At 39.9% G+C, this 22,434-nt stretch overlaps 1 protein-coding gene across 5 annotated transcripts in view; it reads right to left on the bottom strand.

Annotated features, from left to right (window-relative positions):
- MPP7 (MAGUK p55 scaffold protein 7) overlaps positions 1 to 22,434 on the bottom strand; it is a 259,109-nt gene that overhangs the window by 169,854 nt on the left and 66,821 nt on the right. For all 5 annotated transcript variants that reach the window (XM_055147233.1, XM_055147234.1, XM_055147235.1 and 2 more), the window contains exon 2: positions 8,582 to 8,741. In XM_055147233.1, the coding sequence (XP_055003208.1) occupies positions 8,582 to 8,618 (37 nt within the window). In that variant the 5' untranslated portion in view covers positions 8,619 to 8,741. The remainder of the gene's footprint in view (positions 1 to 8,581; positions 8,742 to 22,434) is intronic.

Here is a 22,434-nt window from a genome sequence, read left to right as displayed (position 1 = left end):
TTGCACACTTTTGATAGGAACTGTTTAAAGAAAACAGCAGCGAATTTAAGACTTGGCTTTTCACACTAAAGTGGACCGAGGATGAAGGAGGCAATGATCCCAGTAATCTTCTAGTCTTCTTAGAGGAGAGATGGCAACAAAATATTTTCTTGACACTGGTCATGTCAATAAAGTTAATTTTTGATGTTTTAAATGCCTTTCCAATCAATATTCCAATAGGCATATTCCAATCAATATCTCCAATTACTGTAACTTAGAGGATTTAAAAGCTGTATTGAATTTGATGTTGGAAACAAGATTAATGGGATTTCAATCACGAGTCACGAAATCCTCGTTAATCGTCGATTTCTCGAGCGGGCTCAGTAACCTCTCCATTCGTCCTTTCCCTGACATCTTAGAAGTCTCTCTCGACTTGGCCCTCCCAAGGATGTCGCACCGGAGGCTCTTTCAGGGTCAGGGGAATGGGATCCAGCTTGTTACTGGATTTAGCATATGAATACACCATGGGAAGCTTGCAAGACTGTCCCATGTGGGCAGGAAACTCTCAGAGGCTTGCCAGTTTCTCCCAGAGGGAGAAGTAGGCTACAAGATATCACTTCTGGGAGCTCGATTTTAAGTCTCTGGATGTTGGCTGTTGATGAGATTACACACAGCTGGTTTCTTCTGCTGGTTCCTTCATGTGTGAGGCCTGTCCGAACGTGTGGAGAGGGGCCTCGGGCATGGCTGTAGCTAGGTTCAGGTGGTCTTTGGCTGCCGGGAGCTCTGCTCGGGGTGGGGAGGGAAGTTGGAGCCCATCCCCTCCGAGGGGCCCCAGGGAAGACAGCCAGGCGTGCAGGCAAGAGACTCTCTGCATCGCTCTCTTCTGGGAGCTTGCTTTTAAGTCTCTGGGTGCTGATTGTTGATGAAATTACACACACCTGGGTTCCTCTGCTGGTACCTTCATGCGTGAGGCCTGTCCGAACGTGTGGAGAGGGGCCTCAGGCATGGCTGTAGCTAGGTTCCGGTGGTCTTCAGCGGCCGGGAGCTCTGCTAGGAGTGGGGCCCTGGGGAAGATAGCCAGGCGTGCGGGCAAGAGACTGGTATTTCAATACAAGACTAATTTCTGCTACAAATTAGAACATTGGTGATTTCTTTTTTGCTGTCTTTTGGGCTCACACTAGCAGTGCTCAGGGTCTTAACTACCAGTTATGAATTCATTCCTGGTGATGTCCAGGGCACCACATGTGACTAGGAACCAAACACAGGTCTTCTATAGGCAAAGTATGAGCTGAGCCCGTTAAGCTATCTATCCAGCCTCTGCCATTTCTTAGAGAACTTACAGAATCAAAAGAAATTATCAAAACTTGGGACTGGAGCAATAGCACAACGGGTAGGGCATTTGCCTTGCACACATCCAACCCAGTTTCGATTCCCAGCATCCTATATGGTCCCCCAAGCACCGCCAGGAGTAATTCCTGAGTACAGAGCCAGGAGGAACCTCTGTGTATTGCCAGGTATGAATGCAAAAAGCAAAAAAAAAAAAAAGAAAAAAAATTATCAAAACTTTAAAAGATTATGCAGTAAAGGCAACTGCCTCTAGCTTAAAAATAAATCACTGAGGAGCAAGAGAGTAGTACTGCGGGTCAGTAGTACATGGACTTGCCTTCCATGCAGCAGACCCAGTTTTGATCCCCAGCATATCCCATATGGTTCCTCAATTCCATCCAGAGTGATCTTCTAGCACAGAGCCAGGAGTGAGCCCTGAGCACAGCTGGCTATGGTCCAAAAATAAACCAAAAAAAATAAATTAACTAACTTTTGTTGTTGTTGCTTAGGGGCTGGCTGTGCTGAGGGATCAGGAACTACTTACAGGGCTCTAGAGACCATATGCAGTGCCAGAGATTGAACCAGGGTTAGCCACATGCAAAGTAAGTGCCTTAACCTGTACTTTACTGTCTCACTGGTCCCTAAATTATTAGCACTGAATGTCAGCATTAAAGTACAGAATGAAAAGACCAAAAGATAGATCAAAAAGAAAGTCTTATACGTTTCACTGACAGATGAGAGAGAAAGAATGGAGTATAGGTAAAAAATGAAAACATAAGTAACAATTCAAAAATGTTCAGAACTTGTGAAATAAATGAATATACACTCAAAAAGAATTGCAAGCAAGATACTGACACAGAAATCCTACTGAAACACAGAGAAATGGAACCACAGACATCTGGGGCTGAAAAATCTTAGAAAGAGCCAGAGCCGAGGGCCTGACAAGTGACAACTTTAAAGATGCTGTTTCATCATCCTCTGGCTTTCAGTGGAAAATTATTTAACAGCCAAAACAGCAATCTATGAGAGTGTCTATTCATGTCTCAATAGCCAGGGTTGAATAGCAGTTAGACCTTAGTATAGGCAATTCCAAAGGCCTCACTTTAAGCAGATGAAAAACCATCCCAGATGAAAAAGCAGATATGAAACAAAGATGGAGCAAATTAAATACCACTATTCAAGAAATTTTAACTAAATACTGACAGTGCCACACTATAATGATGAAGCCTTCGAGGTGTTTATTTTAATAGAGGATTACAGAACATGACAGAATCACATGTGAGTTGGTAGGAAAATATATAAGGGGGGGAAAGTGATTAAGATTCATAGACTTGTGCAGGTTGATTAAAGGAACTAATTAAGATGGAACTTTATAATCAAGGACTCATGCTACAATTAATAAGGTAACAACTGAAAGAACAGAAGCCCACTTATTTTATTTTCATAGAGGCGACACCCAGTGGTGTCTGAGGTGGGGGTTACTCCTAGCTATGCACTCAAGAATTAACCTGGTGGTGCTCAGGGAACCATATGGGATGCTGGAATCGAACCCATGTCAGCCACACGCAAGGCAAATGCCCTACTCACTCTCTGCAATACTCTGCCTGGCCATATGAACCTGATGGGTCGGGAGGTAATATGCACAGGTGCCTGGCAGCCACACTGTGTCAGGGATTGAACCCAGGGCTTCACACATGTCAGACGGGTTCTCTACCAGTTGAAGTCTTTTCCTGGCTCTAAGTAAATTCAAAAGATGACAATAAAACAGATTAAATGTTATGACAAAAAAACAAAAAACTCTTATTTTTATATGTTGAACTCTAGATACAAAACCACTCAAGGAATAACAAAAATATAAAATGATACCACATTTTAAAAATTATGATATGGGTTTGTAAGTCTGTAAGTGAACCTCACAGTGATTCACTAATAAATTTTTTTAATTATGATATGAAACAAACAACTGAAGGGAAATAGTCTCAAATACAAACATTAGAAAAAGAGGAAGATTGAACATTAATTGCAAATTCCTACAACTGGAATAAACAGAGTAAAAAGCAATGGAAGGATTAAAGATAGACAATAGAGAAAATTAACAAGGCCAAAGATTTACATCTAAAAAGCTAACAAAAAGGCTGGAGCAATAGCACAGCGGATAGGGTGTTTGCCTTACACTGGCCAACCCGGGTTCTATTCCCAGCATTCTATAAGGTCCCCTGAGCACCACCAGGAGTAACCCCTGTGCATCACCAAGTGTGACCCAAAAGGCAAAAATGAATAAATAAATAAATAATAAGAGGCTAATAAAACTAACAAAACACCGACAATATTGGAGAGAAAAAAAGGGTGAAAAGTATCGCTATCAGGACCTAAAAAAGAAACATTAATACAAAAACTGTAGAAATTAAGTAATATTTGCAGTTTTTTTTAATACATTATGAGGTTTGGATGAAACAGACCAAGTTCTAATAATAATGAATTACCAAAACTGACCCAAGAAGAAATTGAAAGCCAGAACATTCTTAAAAACTTTCAAATAAATTAGCACTGTTCTTAGTCCCAGGTGAAATAATCTGGAAGGTTAAGTTCAACTCAAGCACAAGCTCATTTCAGTCCTTCAACAAATGTTTCCAAGGAAAAGTAGACCCTTCCAAGCACACAGGGGGCGGCCAGCAAGACTGAAAATCAGATGAAAGAGTGAGAAAGGAAACGACAAGCTATAGTACTTGTAAAAACAAAAATTCATAACATTAAATATACAAGAGTTTATGTAAATATGTAATTATCCAATACATAACTACAAGTTAAGGATTTTTTTTTCAATGTGGTGCTGAACTACAACAAACTGTGGAAGTTATGCAGATGGAACTGAGGAACAGGGAAGAACAGAAAGAATGAGCCACGGGACAAGAGAAGACAGCTGTAACACAGAACCAGCGAGATTTACTGGAATCCAGAATATACTAACATGTCCTAATTTACAGTACAGAATGCACCAGAAAAACAGAAGAAACTTAACATTGTTACTTCAGAAGAGAACAGCTAGATGTCCAAAATGAAAAGGTAGTGGGCCTCAGAATGAATAAGAAATGCAAATGGAAAATACAAACCCACTTCACATCCTCCAGATGGGCTGTGTCTAGAAAGCCTGAAAATAACAAGATGCAACAGCCTTTATGTGAACCAAAAGGGCATCTCCCTTCACTCTTGGCTGGAAATAAAGGATGATGCTATCTCAAGAGTGTCCCTACAAACCACAATGCCCAAATGCCCAAAAGGGAGGGGAGGGGGAGAGAGAGAGAGAGAGAGAGAGAGAGAGAGAGAGAGAGAGAGAGAGAGAGAGAGAGAGAGAGAGAGAGAGAAAACGCCTGTCATAGAGGCAGTCAGGGGTTGGGGGTGGGGGTGATGAGAGGGAACCTGGGGACACTGGTGCTGGGAAATGTACACTGGTACTGGAGGGACGGGTGTTGGAACACTGACTGAAATCCAATCATGAACAGCTTTGGAAGGGTCTATCTCACAGTGATTCAATAAAAAAGTTTTTTTTAAAAATCTCAAAACTCTGGAGTTCAGTGATCTTTATGCTCACGTCTGCCTGCTAGACAGATGATATACCCCAACTGTGTGAGACAGAAGCTCCTGAGTCTGGGGCCAACCCTAGGAAACTCCACCCCCAAACCTCTATCTCTTTCCTCCCTGTTACAATAAACTTGGTAAACGTGCTCCCCTACCACTCTGTCTACACTTGCAGATGAGCAAAGCTGCCTAGGAGCTAATGAGAACATCTGATGTGCAGCCAAGATGAAAGGAAGCTGTGGGTGAGCAGGGGCGGTTCACTTGCACTTGAAGTGGTGAAGGGGGTCTTGTGGGGGCCAGTCCCCAAGTGCGGAAACTGTGCTAACAACAGTGTGATGAACTGTCACAGACAACTGCTGGATGTGGGCAATAAAGTATGCACCTGGTACTGTACACTGTAGTCAAATCTATGTTTTCCTTTATCAACTGGACTGCCAGTGCCTTCTCTTGAAAGAAAATGTCTCGGAATCAGAAAGACAGTACAAAGTTCAATCTTAGCACTGTATATGGCATATACCCCAGGGTACCACCAAGAGTGATCCCTGAGCACAGAGCCAGGAGGAAGTACTCAGTATTTGTTTGCCCCTCTCCAAAAAGAAAGGAAGGAAGGAAAATACTGCAAAAATCACTGACATAGGAAGAGACCATCAAAAACTAGAGAGCCTGGTATACTTGGACATATGAACGTATATTTGATTTTTATTATGGTGGATGGCTTCAATAAAATTTAAATTATAATTAATAGATGTATCTGATGTACCAACAGTTTAAATAATCTTAACATGCTGCATAAAATGCTAAACACATACAAATTCCTTAGTGCAAACCTTAGGAAGCAACTGTAGAGAATTTCTTTATGATTTTTAGTAGGTAGACAAGGTCTTATTAAGCAAAAGAGGGGAAAAGCATTAGCAATATAGAAAAAGGTTTCAATTTCTATTTAAAAATGACACCAATTAAGAAGGGTAAAAAGATAATTGATTGAAAGAAATGGTATCATTTCTTATCAATATCCAAAAAATATCTTCCTATGTATAAGAAAATGATAAACCAGTAAAAAAAAAATGGAGAAAGGATAAGAATAGACAAATAACAAGGAAACAGCCACTAAACAAATGGAAATATGCTCTCCATTAGCAATAATCTATATCCTACACACTTAGGGATACCATGTGTTCCTCATCTAATGGTTAAAAAAAATCATAAAGACTAAGTATTGACAGAATCTGTGATTAAAAAATTAAAATAAAATGCTATATTTGTTTATGCACATCTGTATGTTGGCACTGAACAAACAGAATTTTTTTTTTTTGCTTTTTGCGTCCACACTTGGCAATACACAGGGGTTACTCCTGGCTCTGCACTCAGGAATTACTCCTGGCAGTGCTCAGGGGACCATATGGGATGCCGGGTATCGAACTCAGGTCGGCCTCGTGCAAGGCAAATGCCCTACCCACTGTGCTATCACTCCAGTCTCCCAGAAAATTCTTAAAGGATAATTATCAAAGAAAATGCGAGAAGGGACTGGCAGATGACAAAAGTTTCTTTCCCCTTTTGTCTAGGCATCTTGACAAGAATTTCTTTACGACTTGCTGAATGAGATGTGCTTCTCAGTGAGATCAGCAGAGATGGGAGCAGATGCGCTGATCCTGTGTGCCTCTGGGGCCACTGTTAGTTGGGCAGTGGGCACTGTCCTGCTGCCTGGGCATCTGCCCTTTGACTCTGCTTGCTCTGATCTTGGAGACCTGAGACAGAACAGCAAGCCCACTGCTGGGCAGCGTGGCCAATAGTGGACATGATCTTTCACTGGCACATTGCTTCTGGTCTGTGAGAAACTCAAAGGAACACAGAAACAACTAAAGGGCCCACCGCCTTGGAGGCCTCCCTAAATGCATGAATCCTGGAAGCACATCTTCTTCGCTGCATGACTCAAATCTCGGTGGCACAGACAAATCCAAAAGAATGAAATAAAAAGCCACAAAGCCAGGTATGAGTTACAGGGATATAAGCAAGCAGGCCAGCTTTGTGGGGAGAATTCCTTTTTTGAAGTGAAACTGTACATACGCTAGAGTCTGTGCCATTTTTCATGAATGACACCTAAACTACCCTCTAAACTAGAAACACTCCCTTTTAATCTGTCACTCAGATAAAAATCAGCAAAAATAGTTTGCATTCAATTTAAACGATGACATTTTTGGTAATGAGCAAGGTAATAAAACTTATTCATTACATAACCATAGTAAATTTATGGCTCAAATAAATTTTATCTATAATTTCCTAAACCACTATGGAAAATTAAATCTTTCATTTTATATAGTACAATACAATATGGGACTATATAAAGAATGAAAAGAAAAATATTTGTTTCCAATGGAGCTAGCTTCTAAGTTAACATCCGAAGAAGAAAGAAAAAAAGAAAGAAAGAGAAAGAAAGAAAGAAAGAAAGAAAGAAAGAAAGAAAGAAAGAAAGAAAGAAAGAAAGAAAGAAAGAAAGAACGAAAGAAAGAACGAAAGAAAGAACGAAAGAACGAAAGAAAGAAAGAAAGAAAGAAAGAAAGAAAGAAAGAAAGAAAGAAAGAAAGAAAGAAAGAAAGAAAGAAAGAAAGAAAGAAAGAAAGAAAGAAAGAAAGAAAGAAACCTTTATATAAGTTAACAATCCTTGATGGGTAAAGACAAAACTTGACAAAATATAAGTATGAAAACACTTGACATAGCAAAGAATGATATTTGCAAATGCAGTAAGTAAAAACGCCAATGTAACATAAGAATCATAATTACGGGTCAGCCTTTTTTAGAATCACAGTAACACTAGGTATCCAGTCTGAGTGAGCTAACTTGGCCACTTACAGAAGGGCAGAAACAAGGATCGGCTAGTATTTCTTGTTACTCTATGCCACAGCTTCTTCTGAAAGGTCTTAAAATTGCATGGTCTACTGTTTTAATAACAGTCCCATAAAGGGTCCCAGGATCTACATTTTTAACAAATCCTAATACTAGGGAACCCAAGAATAGGGCTTTAAAGGGGCACTGACCCCTCAGCTCACCTCCGACAACAGGGAAATTTCCCATACACACACACACACACACACACACACACACGAGCTTTACACCATCCCAGTATCACTGAGTTGTACAACTTATAGGAGCGAGTAGATTTGTTCAACTGCAACTTTAGTGGCAGGTATAAAACTCGGGATAATCTTCACCTCTGGTGACAAGAAGAAAACAACATATGGGCAAACTAAGCTGGAGAAGGGAAGGGGTTTCTGTTTGGGGTTTTTGGTTTTTCATGAAGGAGGAAGGAGTAAGAGATCTGAAACATGGACAGGGAAAAGTTCATTTCATGAAATCTGAGGGAAGGGTAAGAAGCACACTATGGGATTTGTCCCACTTCAGGTTGCTTTTTTTTTATGATTGCTTTTTTAAAATAAATTTAAAGTGTGTGGTTCTCTTCTTGACCAGATAGTACGAGGCTCTGCCCAAACCACGTTACCTGGATGGAGAGAGCAGCGGCCCCGAGCTGGGGCTAACTCTGAACTTGGAAGGACACTTCGCTTGGGTCCTCCAGCCCAGGAGCCAGCACCACTCGGGAAAACAAGCAGGTCCTGTCTGCCTTTGCCTGCAGCAAAGCCGCTTTTCACAGCAAACAAGAAGACCATAGTACGTCGGAAGAAAAACTGCTGCGCCTGGGCTCACATACCTGTGTCGCTCCCCGATCCGGTTGACAAAGCTGGCATGGTGCGGGCTGCAGGCTGGGACGCCACTCTCCAAACACCGGCCCGGGCAGCTGCAGGGAACCGCCGGCTTGCGGGTCAACTGCCGCGCTGCCTATGGAGATTTATATGTCGCACGGGCCGCTCCTGCAAAGAAAAGGCTCCTTTTAAAAATAATAATAATCAGGACTATTACTAAATTGCAACCTTCTGCGACTAAGTGACAATTCTGACTACCAGACGGATGGCAATTATCCGTAATTTATTTTACGGAGGATACACAAATACGAAGTGCAAGAGGTGTTTTTGGTTTGGGTTTTGTTTTGTTTTTTTCCTTAGGATATAAGATTGACGTGCAATTTCCAATTAAAAGCAGCAAAATTCCTCTTGCCTGAATCAAGGCTTCCTTGGGGATTTCTGTATTTGATTTGAAAGCTGTTGATTTTAAGCCGTTGGCATTCTAAAAGTCTGTTAAGATAATACCAAACTGTATTTCTAAATATGGAATAGAAACTCTCTCAATTGTCAATCGTTAATTGTAATTTTTAAATAGCTCATCCTAATTTTAAAGCCGCCAAGGTCACTCACTGAAATCTACAAATAACTGATACTATATGACACGGACAAGTGTGTGAAACAGGGCGAGAAAATACTAAAAAGCTTTTAAATTCAGGGAGCTGAGATCATAAAATGAAAGAATAAAAGTAGCAAGATTAAAATTTATAACTGAAATCTACAAATAACCCTAAAAGAATCTGAGTGTTGAAGCAACGTATTTAGTAGAGACACAAGTGTTAATAATCTAAACTAAATCTGACAACCCAAGAATTTAGACACAAAACTAAATTCTCTTAGTTAAAACAAAAACTGTTCCGTTGAAACTAACAACATTTTCTAGATGTATCTTGGGAAATATCCATTTTCATTCAATAAATCATGTAACTATGTTTATCCCAGAGTACACGGTAAAAGCACTACCACACTGTAGCTTGAGCAAGAGACCTGGGGCCTGACCTAATCTCTAATCCTTCAAACTCTGTGGCCTGGGATAAATTATTTTATTTTAGGAAACTTTACTCTTCCTTAAATGCCCAGGAGACAAGAGCCATCCTGAATTGTTTGGTAATTAAATACGTTAAAGCATACTCTGCCGTGTGTGACACCGGGCAAGAAAATAATAAAGGAGGTTTTTAAATTCAGGGAGTGAGATTATAAAATGAAAAAAGCTAAAGTAGCAAGATTAAAATTTATATTGGCCTGACACCTAGAACGAGGCCATGTGGTTTAAATTTGGACCCACTGCCTAATAACAGAAAATACACCTTTTGGAAATCAGGAGAACCAAACAATCTGCTTAAGTTTATCTTCTAATCCACCTCCCCCCTATTCTGAAACCAAATCCAGTCATTTAAAACCATATTTTAACATAAATGCACAAGAAAAACAGAAACTGTAAATGCCTGAAAAACGGGGCTCACTTTTTAATCCTTGAAGCCTTTACACCGCTGATTCATATTAAAGAATAAAGAAAATGAGCTTGCCATTTTCAAACTGCAAAATCTGATTAAAGCCTTCTACATTCATTTTTCAACTATCAAAGTGAACAGCAGCATGAAAAAGAATTCATCAAATAGTCTATCTTAGCCCCAATTTAATTGCAGAAAGTCTCCAGCTTTGCTTTATATTACAAAGACTGAGATGATTAAAATATGTATGAAAGCCATATTTTTAAATTTAAAATTGGACCTGCAGCCTAATAAAAGAAAATACACTTTTTGGAAATCAGGAGAACCAAACAATCTGCTTAAGTTTATCTTCTAATACACCTCCCCCACTACGCTAAAAATCAAATCTAGTCACTTAAAATCATAGTTTAACATTTACACGTAAGAGGGGGGTGTTAATTAAAAATATAAGGGCAGCTATTTAAAAAACAAAACTAAACATCATTCAGCTAAAAATAAAAAAGAGGAAAAATACAAAGCAAGGTTTCATTCCTGCCTAACTTCAAAGCTATTGTCCCTAATAATTTTTAAAGGCAACACTGCTTCTTTGCATAAGTTATTCCATCAGGATAAATTCAACTACATAGAAACATTCCTTAGTTCAAATGTGAAGAAACTGAAAAACTGGCCAGACATAATTTAAAGAATGTATTCTAGGGCCAGAAAGACAGATCTACAAGCTGAGTACATGCTTTGCACGCAGGAGGTCCGGAGTTGGTTCCTGGCAATGAATGGTCCCAAGCAAAGAATCAGGAATCAGGAATGGTCCCAAAGCACATTACAGTCCGTTACAGTCCAAAACCAAAAATTAAAAAAAGAACATATTCTAATTTCTAGACTTGGTTTTTCTGCTAATAAAAAGAAAAGAGACCAAAATTTATAAACTGTGTGCACATATACCTATATCATTAAGGCAAATATGTATTTCTGTGGGCAGGTATTTATTATATGTATATATGAATGTGCAGAAGTTAAGCTTTTTATGCCATAAGAAGTTACCGTGTACAGTACAAGTTTTCTAAATACAGAAATACATAACTATATCATGCAGTCACTTTCAATGTTTCAGTTTATAAACCACATAATCATAAGCCAATGTGTGCATGCAAAAAAATGCTAAGACACCTCTAACATTCTGCATTCAAACATCCCCATAAACTGATACAGCTACTTTACATACATGCCACATATGAAAGGTCTGAGCATTTCTCCTTTTTTATTTCATGATGAATATTCAAGGTTAAATTTTTCCAGTGCTGCACTTTTAAGAGAAATATATGCAGCAAAGTAATTATCGTCTCAGAACATATAACAGGTCTATTAATAAAAAAAAATTAATGGCTTGATAAAACCCCAAGCAGTATAATGCTTAATATTTTGTGGAACGAAGCAGAGTTATTACTAAATTTAACTCTGAAACTGAGTTAGAGTTTTGCAGTAATCATACTATTTTCTTTGGCTAAATTTATTGAAAATGCTTTGGAATTTGTCAGAACCCAGCCATAATTATTACTGACTGTTGTATGGAATCGATTTACTACAACACAAAAATACCAGCTGTTACAGTGTGTCCTGAGAGGGATTACCGAATATTCTTAAATTGAAGTTCAATCCATCTTTCCATAAAAAAAGAGAGAGACCCAATCGCCAGGAACAGAACAGCGGTATCAAGTGTTTACAATACCCAATAGAACTATAATAACCCTTCTTTAAAAAGGCTTATTTTTGAAATTTCATTATTCCAGTTGTTCCTTGCTTCTATATATCACACTGTATCGTGTTCTCCTGGCATCTATCATGTGGAAACTGTGGAAATATGGGACGGGCTATGAGTTTATAGTGTTGACTTTCTACTGGCCCCAGCTAGCCCTTAGCCCCTGTGGCACTCCTGACACCCAGTGGCCACGCAAAGAAGTGCAAGAATTTAGAGGCGGTTTCTTTTGTGGGGGGTGGAGGGGGGGAGTTTTAAGGAAAGCAAAAACTGTACTCAGTGAAAAGTCATCTGCAAAAAATGTCATTAGTCAATGCACACAAAAACAAAAACACACTCCTACTGCACTTGCTCTCAATGCTTCCCTACAAAAGTACTTTTGAAAGGAGAGATGGCTTTTCAACATTGAGCAGTACCAGCTGGATATCCTGGGTATGATTTCACTCAATTCCTATACTATCGACCTGGACAGCGGCCAAGGGCTAAGGGGCTCTGTCCCACAAGACTGGTCCTCCCCACTTGGGATGCCAATCATGAGTCCAGGCTGTCACCAGAACTGCTGATAATAAATTAGAGATCAGAGGTCTTGAACCCACGCTTTCCTCTTTGCACTTGATCGCTTAGCTTACAGAAGCTGACGGAACTCGGGAAAACATTTACTTGCTAGGTTACAGATGGATCATAAACGGCTGTAACCCAGGGCCGAAAGAAATGACAAAAGGGTAGTAATGCACTTGCCTTGTGTTCAGCTGACCTCATCCGATCCCTGACCCTGTAAATGCTTCCCCACACACATATCCAGTACAATCGGAGGCACTTCTTGAGTAGAGTCCGGAGTAGCTCCTGAGTGCTGGGTGTACACCCCCTTCCTCCCCACTCCCCACTTGGAATTTGGAAAGGTCAGATGAAAGAGACACATGGGGCAAGATCTGTGCAAAGAGCCAGAGAACAGAGCTTCCACACTTGGTACTGGTGCCACACTCTGCAGATGACACCAACAAAGCTGAACAACACTAGGGAACACCAGCACCATGAACTCCAGTGCAGCTGAAAGAGACTTGCTGGGAGCAATAGTATAGTGGGAAAGGCATTTGCCTTGTACATAACCGACCCAGGTTTGATCTCCAGCATCCCATATTGTCCCCCGAGCACTGCTAGGAGTAATTCCTGAGTGCAGAACCAGGAGTAACCACTGAGCATCACCGGGTATGGTCCAAAAAGAAAAAAAGACTCCCTACTTACTAACTCCATGTTTTAGAAGTTCTGTGCCAGAAATGGAGGGCAAGACCTAGTTGTTTTTAAATCACAACGTGTTACACACATACAAAATTCCAAATTTTAAGTCTACTTGTCATCATAAATAAATAATAACATTAACATTTCCTCAGATCAGGGGACAAGTACCCAACCGTATATTATTTCATCAGTTACATTTTCAAAATTTAATATAGCAGTAGCACAAACCAGAGTTAACTTCCTTTTCACAGATCTGATAGCAGGTTGCCAGATTTTTAAACTCACTCTGACTGATTCATTGCTTAGGTGGGCCAACACAAGGAGTAAATCAGTATCCTTTTAACATTTATGCAAGTCCTCACAAATTATAATTTTAAGAAAGCAAATGAAACATCAAATAGCTAACTGGCATAAATATGCTCATAGAAAAGGCCATTAATACCTTTTACACACAAGCTATTCACAGTACGGTCTACATCCCCCAGCCCTGCTCAACAACTCTTTCAGAAGGTTGGAGTCAAATCATTTTCATACAAATAGATTTGTTACTTGCTTTCTGCAGTGGTAGACAAAACCATAGCTATCTCAATACCAATGCAAACAGCAGTACCAAATGGAAACAATTTGTCCTTGTATTCTTAAATGAAAAACACGCTTCTTTAAAAAATAAGGAAGTAAGGGGGTTCACTTTCAAATGCCCTAGTGAAGTTGTAAAAATTAATAATTATTCTTATATTATCCTTTGAGATGAAAAAGTGCTGCAGTGCTAAATGAAGTTAAAGACTGTCTCAAAGGCAAGCTCTAGTGTCATGGTTTTGGTAAACAGAACCAGCTATTTTTCATGGAAGACCACTTTCCACTTGGAAGAACAAGCAAATCACAAATTATTCAGGCTATATTGGTTATCCAGGCTGAGTACTTGGCAGAAATCCTCTTGACAAAATGAATGAAGTGGGTTAAGAACTTCACAGAAAACTGTGTTTGTTGTTAATGATAAAGGAGCTTTCGAGCAAACCATGAAATTTTACCAAACCTGTGCTACAGAGAAACACAAGCATACTAGAGCCCAGCCCCCAGCCTGCATAGTTCTGTCAGCTTCCCAATACCCAAAGGCTCTTGGGAGAGTGGTAAGCAATGAGAGCAGGTGTAAATTTTTCCTAATAGACTCAACATATGCATAATGGACCAATGTTTTTGAAGTTATCAATGCATGGTATGAGAAAATCATGCATGAACCGAAGATCCAGAATCAAAGCCCATTGAAGTTTTAAATCCCAGTATGTTTCTAGATATATCTGAAGACTCTACATTGCAACTTGATGCACAGAAGTTTAAGAAACTAGGAGAGTTTAGGTGTTATATATAGGACCATAACTATAAAACACTGCTGCGGGGCCATATTAAGGACTAGACATCGGTGCCAGGTACTCTTTCTAAAGAGTATGTCATTTAATGAATATTAATGAATAGACACTTCTCAGAGGAAGAGGAGGATGGCCAGTAGTGACATGAAAAATTGCTCAGCATCATCAGAGAAATACAAATCAAGACAACAATGAAATACCATCTCACACCAGGGAGAATGGTACATATCAAAAATGGTAGAACAACCTATGTTGGCAGGGATGTGGTGAAAAAGGAACTCCGTGGTGGGAATGTTATTAGGTACAACTCCTGTGCAAAACAGTAAGGAGAGTGCTCCATAAACTTAGAATTGAACTGCAATTCCAGGCTGGGGCATTTCTCCCCCAGGACATAAAAACACTCTCTCAAAAGGACATATGCACATCATTCTTCATTGCTGCACTCAGTACAATAGCTGAGATATGGAATCAACCTAGGTGTACAAAGAAAGATGAATGAATTATGAAGATGTGGTATATATATACAATGCAGCTGTAAGGAACGATGAAATCATGCAATTTGCTGTCACATGTTGAAACTGGAAGATATCATATTGACTGAAGGAAGCCAAATGAACAAAGACAAACACAGGATGATCTCACTTATCTGCGGAATATAGAATATTGCATGCAGGAGGCTTGGGTTTGATCCCCCATTAAAGCTTAGCCCTCCCTTTTCTCAAAAGGGGTCATTCATAGATAACTAAGCAGTCTGTTCAAAAAGCCCTCCATTTTCTAATTGCAGGCTTGTGTGAGGTTAGATTTTCCCTATATGCTTCAATCATTATTTTAAAGTATATATATAGTGCAACAAATTGAAAATATACATAGATGAAAATGTATCTTTCTTCTGTTAAAGCCAGGCAAAGGAGACATTCCAAGCTCATCTTTTTGTTTTGAGGGGTCGGACTATATTTTTTAATTAAAAATATTTCTTTTGGGTCAGAGAGATAGAATAGAAGCAAAGGAGGCCCTCTGCATGTCGCTAACTTGAGTTCAATCCCTGGCATCACATCTGGTTCTCCTGAACACCAGCAGGAATGATCTCTGATGACAGAGCCGGGAGTAAGCCCTGAGCACCATGGGGTGTGGCCCAAAAATAAAAATTCTGCTAATAAGTAACAAGTCTAACACAGTTCTACTAAGTAAAACAATTTATTTTCATTTCCTACCTGGTAAATATAAAAGTAACCTATATAAGCACAACTCTTAGGGGTCTTCAGTAATTTTTAAAAGTGTAATAGGATTACGAGACACTAAAAAAAGGAGCTGGAGTGATAGCACAGCGGGTAGGGCATTTGCCTTGCACACAGCCGACCCGGGTTCGATTCCCAGCCCAGCATCCCATATGGTCCCCTGAGCACTACCAGGGGTAATTCCTGAGTGCAGAGCCAGGAGTGACCCCTGTGCATCATCGGGTGTGACCCAAAAAGCAAAAAAAAAAAAAAAAAAAGACACTAGAAAAAAAAAATGAAAACCGCTTAAGCCAGAGAAGGACAAAGGTTTTCTATAAAAGACAGATATTAACCATTTTAGGTTTTGTCGTTGACCAGTATGATCTTTAACTCAACAGACAAGATAAAGGAGTGGGTATAATTGCATTCCCTAACACCTTAGAATAACACCCACTTCTGTTGGCTCCTACTCTACCCCATGATACCCTTTCTGTGTTTAAATTAAGGATCTAAAAATAACAGCCTTTCCAGTAGATATTATTCATTATTACTCAGCTATTATCCAAAGTTATAGCAGTGATCCAAAGTTATAGCCAATAATATTCAAATGAAATAAGCTTAAGGGACGTTACTTAGCGATATGGCACATGCCTCACACATGAGTTCCTGGGTTGGATTCCCCATTGCCCCAAGAAACAAATTTTCTTAAAAAAAAAAAAAAAAAAAACTAGGGCTAGAGGGACAGTTCAACAGACTGAGCACATGCTTTGCATGCAGGAGGCTTGGGTTTGATCTCCATTAAGGCAACAGCTCCCCAAACAGTGCCAGGAGCGACCCCCAACCACAGAGCTAGGAGTAACCCCAGAATACCACAGGGTATGATTCAAAAGCAAAACAAAAACTCCAAAACATTCTAATGTTTTATTATGCAAAGTAAGAGCTATGGAATTTTAAATGATGAAGCCCCAAACCATAAACAAAAATCACATCACATTTCAATTTTGTCTGTTCCAAGAATCTGAAAATCTGTGGACAAACATAAAAAATTAAAACTATTCTTACACTTTTAACATAATACATTTTTTTGTTACTGTGTTGTGGCACTGTGTGTTAGAAATTACTCCTTATATAGTCAAACACACACACAAACATCCTAGATTTCAAGAAAAAGAGGGAAATGAAAAATTAAAACAACCACATTTCTCAAACTCACTAGGGTTCATTGAGTACATAGCACAAAATACATCTCCTCCCACAAATGGAAAGAATATCAAATCAACAAAAGAGAAAGAATCCCACTGAAAGAATTCTACAATCCTTTCAAGATAAAGAAAGTAAACCAGAAATAGGAAACAACTTCCAGACTAAGACACCCAAGCTTGACTGCTGCAAGGAAAATCTACAAGGAAAAAGAACTCTGGTCCACTTGCTTGCAGGGACATTAATCCCAAGAACACCAGGGTTCTCGGTAGGAAGGCACACACACACACACACACACACACACACACACACACACACACACACACACACACACACACCTTGCCTGAAACTACACGCCTCAGCTGCAGACAGTCCCCACCAGGGACCCCATGCGTACACCACCTCGCTGGTATTTTGTCCACAGCTAACGCAGCATCTCCCAGAGCTGTGCACAGCCCTTTCCTCCTCTTCACAGTGTAACCCCACTTCTCTGCTGACCATCTACCTCCCACTAACAAAACCGGGACAGACTTCATTATAGCACCAATGGCCACTCTTTGTGTTCTATTTCAGCTATTCTCGGTAATTCCCGAGGACAAAGAAGAATGCTTTTGGGGAGCAAGAGAGCTTCCGAACAACAGAAACGTATGCCTCACAGTTCTGCAGTCAGGCAAATCCAAGAAGGTGATGCGGATAGGTTGGTGGTTTGGCAAAAGCTACCTGGTTCAGAGGACACCCTCTTTTCCCTGTGTCTATTCAAGGCTCATATACATGACCCACAAATCTTTCAGGCAAACAACACAGAGTGAGGTTCTGTCCTAAAAGTGGGTGGTTTCTGGTTGTCCTTTAGCAGGGAGCTTTGTTTGCCAGTGTCTATTTCCCACCACTCTCCCCCAGTTCACTGGAAGTTAAGTCTGTAAAGTTCTTCGTATGTTCCCCACAACTAATTATTTATCCCAGATCCATCCCAGCAGGACTGGAGTGATAACACAGTGGGTAGGGCGTTAGCCTTGCACACAGTAACCCGGGTTCGATTCCTCCATCCCTCTTGGAGAGCCTGGCAAGCTACCGAGAGTATCCCGCCCCCACAGCAGAGCTTGGCAAGCTACCTGTGGTGTATTTGATATGCCAAAAACAGTAACAACAAGTCTCACAATGGAGACATTACTGGTGCCCACTTGAGCAAATCGATGAACAATGGGACGACAGATCCATCCCAGCACTGGACTGGCATTCCCTTAAGTCCTCGCTAAGGGAAACTATCTTATAATCATTTATCCTAATTAACATAAATCAGTGAATTTTTCTTCTTCTTGGCTCACAATTTCCTCCCAAAAGGAACCCAGATGTTCCCCCAAAACTGCATAATGCCCTTATTCAGAAATACATGACTAGCTCCAGTCTTCCAAGCTCTCTTTTCCTCCAAGGTGAGGGTAATCTCATTATTTTACTTATGGGGAGACAGCACAACATAATGCAAGCAAAATCTGACACGAAACAGGTTTAAGATCAGATCCCAGCTCTGCCCTACTGACTCCATGACCACAGGAAGCCCATTTAATGAGATGAAGTGCAACAACCTAAGTAAAACACCCAACCTACAGCACCAATCAACAGCTGACAGCTTTCATTAACACATTCCAACCTTGTTTTCATCACTCTCAACTTCTCATTTCCTTTCATGTAGCAAAAATTTTTAGAGGACCTGTCATGAAAAGAATATAGACTGCAGTGAGAGACAGACCAGTTCCTGATTCTCCTACTTTCTACATATTATATGTAATATGCATTATATGTATACATATATGTGATAACAGATGCACTGAGTGCACACAATTTCCCAACATTATTTTTCAGCACATTGTTTTTTGTTGAATATTTTTATAATTGTCCTGTAACATAAGCCCTATTGGAATTAGATGAAAAAACTAAACTCTGAGCAACTCATCCTAAATTCACAGCTTAGGGATCCTAATGCCACTATTCCAACGTCCACACCTTAACAGTGTGGTACAAAGCTTCTTCTTAATGCTTATTTAGCCTTTCACACTCAGTCTTCTTACTTGTCAAGTGCAAATAGTATCTCAGGCTCATTTCCTTCTTGTTATGCTGAATGAAACTTATCAACAGCCTGGAAACTGACTAGGTGCTCAATTAGTAGCTACTCCTCTTCCTCCAACCTTCCACATTTTATTTTGTCCTACTTATATACAAATAAGAAAACATATCCATATCCTCCTTTAGCTTGATCTTCAGTCACCGAGCATTATGCCTTGACTGATACACCAAAAATCTAAAATGGGTTCAGAAAAAAGTGGTCTCTGGGGCTGGGGTGTGGCTCAATGGCAAAGCATTTGCCCTGTAAGCCTGAGAACTGGATTCAGTCCCAATAGCACAAAAATGATACAAACACTGGCCCCCACCACCACATACACACAAACACATTTAGCCATCACTGATTCTGAATACTTAGGTCAAAACACAGCGAAAGAAATGAACACCCTTTACAGCAAAGACATCTCCACAACTTGGAGCGATAGTACAGTGGGTAAATGTACTTTTGCATGATGCCAACCTGGGTTTGCATCCCATATGGTCTCTCTTGCACCACCAGGAGTAATTCCTGGGTGCAGAGCCAGGGTAATTCAGAGCATCAGCAGGAGTGGCCCAAAATAACTAAAAAATATATATATATAAAACAAAGACATTCCCACCACCTATAGTCACAGCTTACAAAGTAACCAACGATATCAGTTCCCCAGGGTCGATATAGTTTTACTAAATAACAGAGCATGTCAGAAGCTCAAAACAGAATCCAGACTCCACTAAACCTTTCTTATTGACCAAACATCATCTTGCAATAACCATAATTCTCAGCAATTTCAAATTTTCATGAGGCATAAATATAAATCAGTCAACAAAACAAGCCTGATTAAGATAATAGATCACGTTCAACTCAAATTGTTGACAGAAATAAAAACAGAAAAAAATCTATGCCTTCTAAAATGCTCTACTTGCTTGCTTTTCAAACCCATGTTCTCCCTTGAACACTTAACTTGCTTGCATATCTATTTCTTTGCTTTCCTTTCCACTCTGGAGAAGCCTGTGTTCTCTCTCAAACATGTATTTCTCCCTTACTCTCCCCTCACATCTAAATAAAGTTTCAATTAAAACTTCGCTTCACACACACACACACACACACACACACACACAAGCTATATCTAACATTAAGTTATGATAATTAACAAAAATAGAGCTGAGAAGCACCAAGCCCTTGATGTCCTGCAGAGAATCTGACTTACTTGCAAAATAAGAAAATTGGTTTTGCGAGAACTTCCAAAACCAGTTCTTGGATTGCAACCCCCAGTGGGCAAAAGTCAAATCTACAGTGAAGCAGTCTTAAGAGTTGTACCCATTTTAAACACCTCCACCCTATGCAATGAGGAGAGGTGGGAACACCAGCCCCCCACTTCTTCCTAAGAAAGGAAAAAAGCGGAATAGCATGATAGGGTGGCTATGCAAGGAATTAGTTTCTATCCTTGCCTGACTCAGAGTGCCATCAAGGAAGCAGCAAAATCTGATGCCAGGTTGGAGGCAGAGATGAAAGTTAAGGACAGAGATGCAAGGGGCTGGAGCAATAGTACAGTGGGTAGGGCTTTGTCTTGCCCACAAACCCGGGTTCGGATTCCCAGCATTCTATATAGTCCCCTGAGCACCGCCAGGGTTAGTGCAGAGCCAGGAGTGACCCCTGTGCATCGCCGGGTGTGACCCAAAAAGCAAAAAAAACAAAAACAAAACAGAGATGCAAAACAGTGTAGAGTGGCTGTAGTCCGACAGATGCAGGGAGTATGAACTTTCAAGGAAATACTAGTTACATGGGTAATCACAAGCATAAGCATCTCCAGTAAATGTCTGCAAGGTGCCAGATTCGCTAACAAAGTTGATGGGTGAGATTCTCCTCCTGAATAATCCAACCTGTTGAGACTGGGAAAGGCAACTGTCTTTTCAAATCTCAGTAGAAAGCAGAGGCCAAAATGTTGTAGGTAAATGTGGTCCAATTAGCCACATTTGGGCTAGCTCTGCAACAAATCCCAAGTAGGGATCTCGCCTTAAAAATTTCAAAATAATCATCTTAGAAAGGCTCCATGAGCTTAAAGAGAACAAAAAATAAGTAAATCCAAGTGAGCACATCAAAAATTATATGTCTGGACAACACTAACAAAAAGCATGAAAGGAAAATGAGAACTGTGAAGCTAAAGAGGACAACAGCTAAATTCAGTGTTTTACAGCAGGGATTCAGCTACAGACTGATCAGGCAGAAGAAAGAATCAGCGGGAACAAACCATGTGAAACCACTATGTCAAAAGAATAGCAGCAGCAATAAATAAAAAAAAAGGAAAGGAAAGGGCCTATGGCGCGCAGGGGACATAATAAAACATACCAAATACACATAATGGGCGTCCCAGGAGGAAAAATGAGAAAGGAAAAGAGAACTGATTTGAATAAATAATGGCTAAAAGTTCCCAAACTTGAGAAAAGAAACAGATGAACAAAGAAGCATAAAGAACTCAGACTAAGATAAAATTTTAAAGACCCATGCCGAGGTACATAATCAAACTGTAAAAAGTAGCATTGAACTTGAAACCAGTAGAGAAAAATGACCCATTCTGTCTTTGGAGACTTCCATAGATTATCAGCCACCTATATGGAAACCTTGCAGGTCAGGAAGAAGTACGATACACTTAGAGCATCCAAAGAAATTACCAACCATACATCTGACAAAACTTTCCTTTAATGGTGAAAATTTAAGCTTCAGATAAACTAAACTCTGGGGTGATTTAGAAAAATTTAATCACCATGGAATCTATCCTACAGGAAATTTTAATGAGTATTCCTCAAGATTAAATAAAAAGACACCAAAACAAAATCAATTCAAATTCAAAGTTCCAGTCAAGGAAAATAAACATAGACTCATAGTATTATACTGACGTGTAATCCCTTTTAATTCTTTTGTGAAATTTTGTTTGGGAGGAGCCACACCCAATGATGTTCAAGGGTTACTTCTAACTCTATATTCAGGAATTGCTCCTTGCAGTTGCATGGGAGACCATATGGGACGCCAGGAATGAAAAACAGTTGGTTTCGTGCGTGGCAAGCACCATACCTGCTGCACACCAGTCCCTCTTCTGTGGAATTTAAAATACAAAACCATAAGGATAAGAATGAAGCTATTTAGTAGATAGGCAATATACAAAGATAGGATTTGTGGCATCAATAACAAAATAGGGGGAGAAGACAGATAAAGGAGTTAAGATTTTTTTAAGATTGAAGTTATCGGTGTTACCAGTGTCGGGCACTTGCCTTACATGTGGCCAGACCATTAATACCAGTTCCTTCTTGGGCACTGCGTAAGTCCCCAGAGACAGCCCTGGGTCATTCTGCAGCACAGAGGTAGAAATATTCCCTCTGCATTAATGAGTGAGGCCCAACACATCCCCACCAAATAAAATAAAACTATTACAGGAATTGATGTGGAGGAGGAGAATTTTAATTCCTGTAATAGTTTTATTACATCATCACAAAGGGAAATACATATATATACATATACAT

The sequence above is a fragment of the Sorex araneus genome, chromosome 9, assembly GCF_027595985.1.
Source record: "Sorex araneus isolate mSorAra2 chromosome 9, mSorAra2.pri, whole genome shotgun sequence".
NCBI classification, from domain to species: Eukaryota; Metazoa; Chordata; class Mammalia; order Eulipotyphla; family Soricidae; genus Sorex; species Sorex araneus.
The sequence above is the reverse complement of the archived record's forward strand: the minus strand, read 5'-3'. Positions and strand labels throughout refer to the sequence as shown.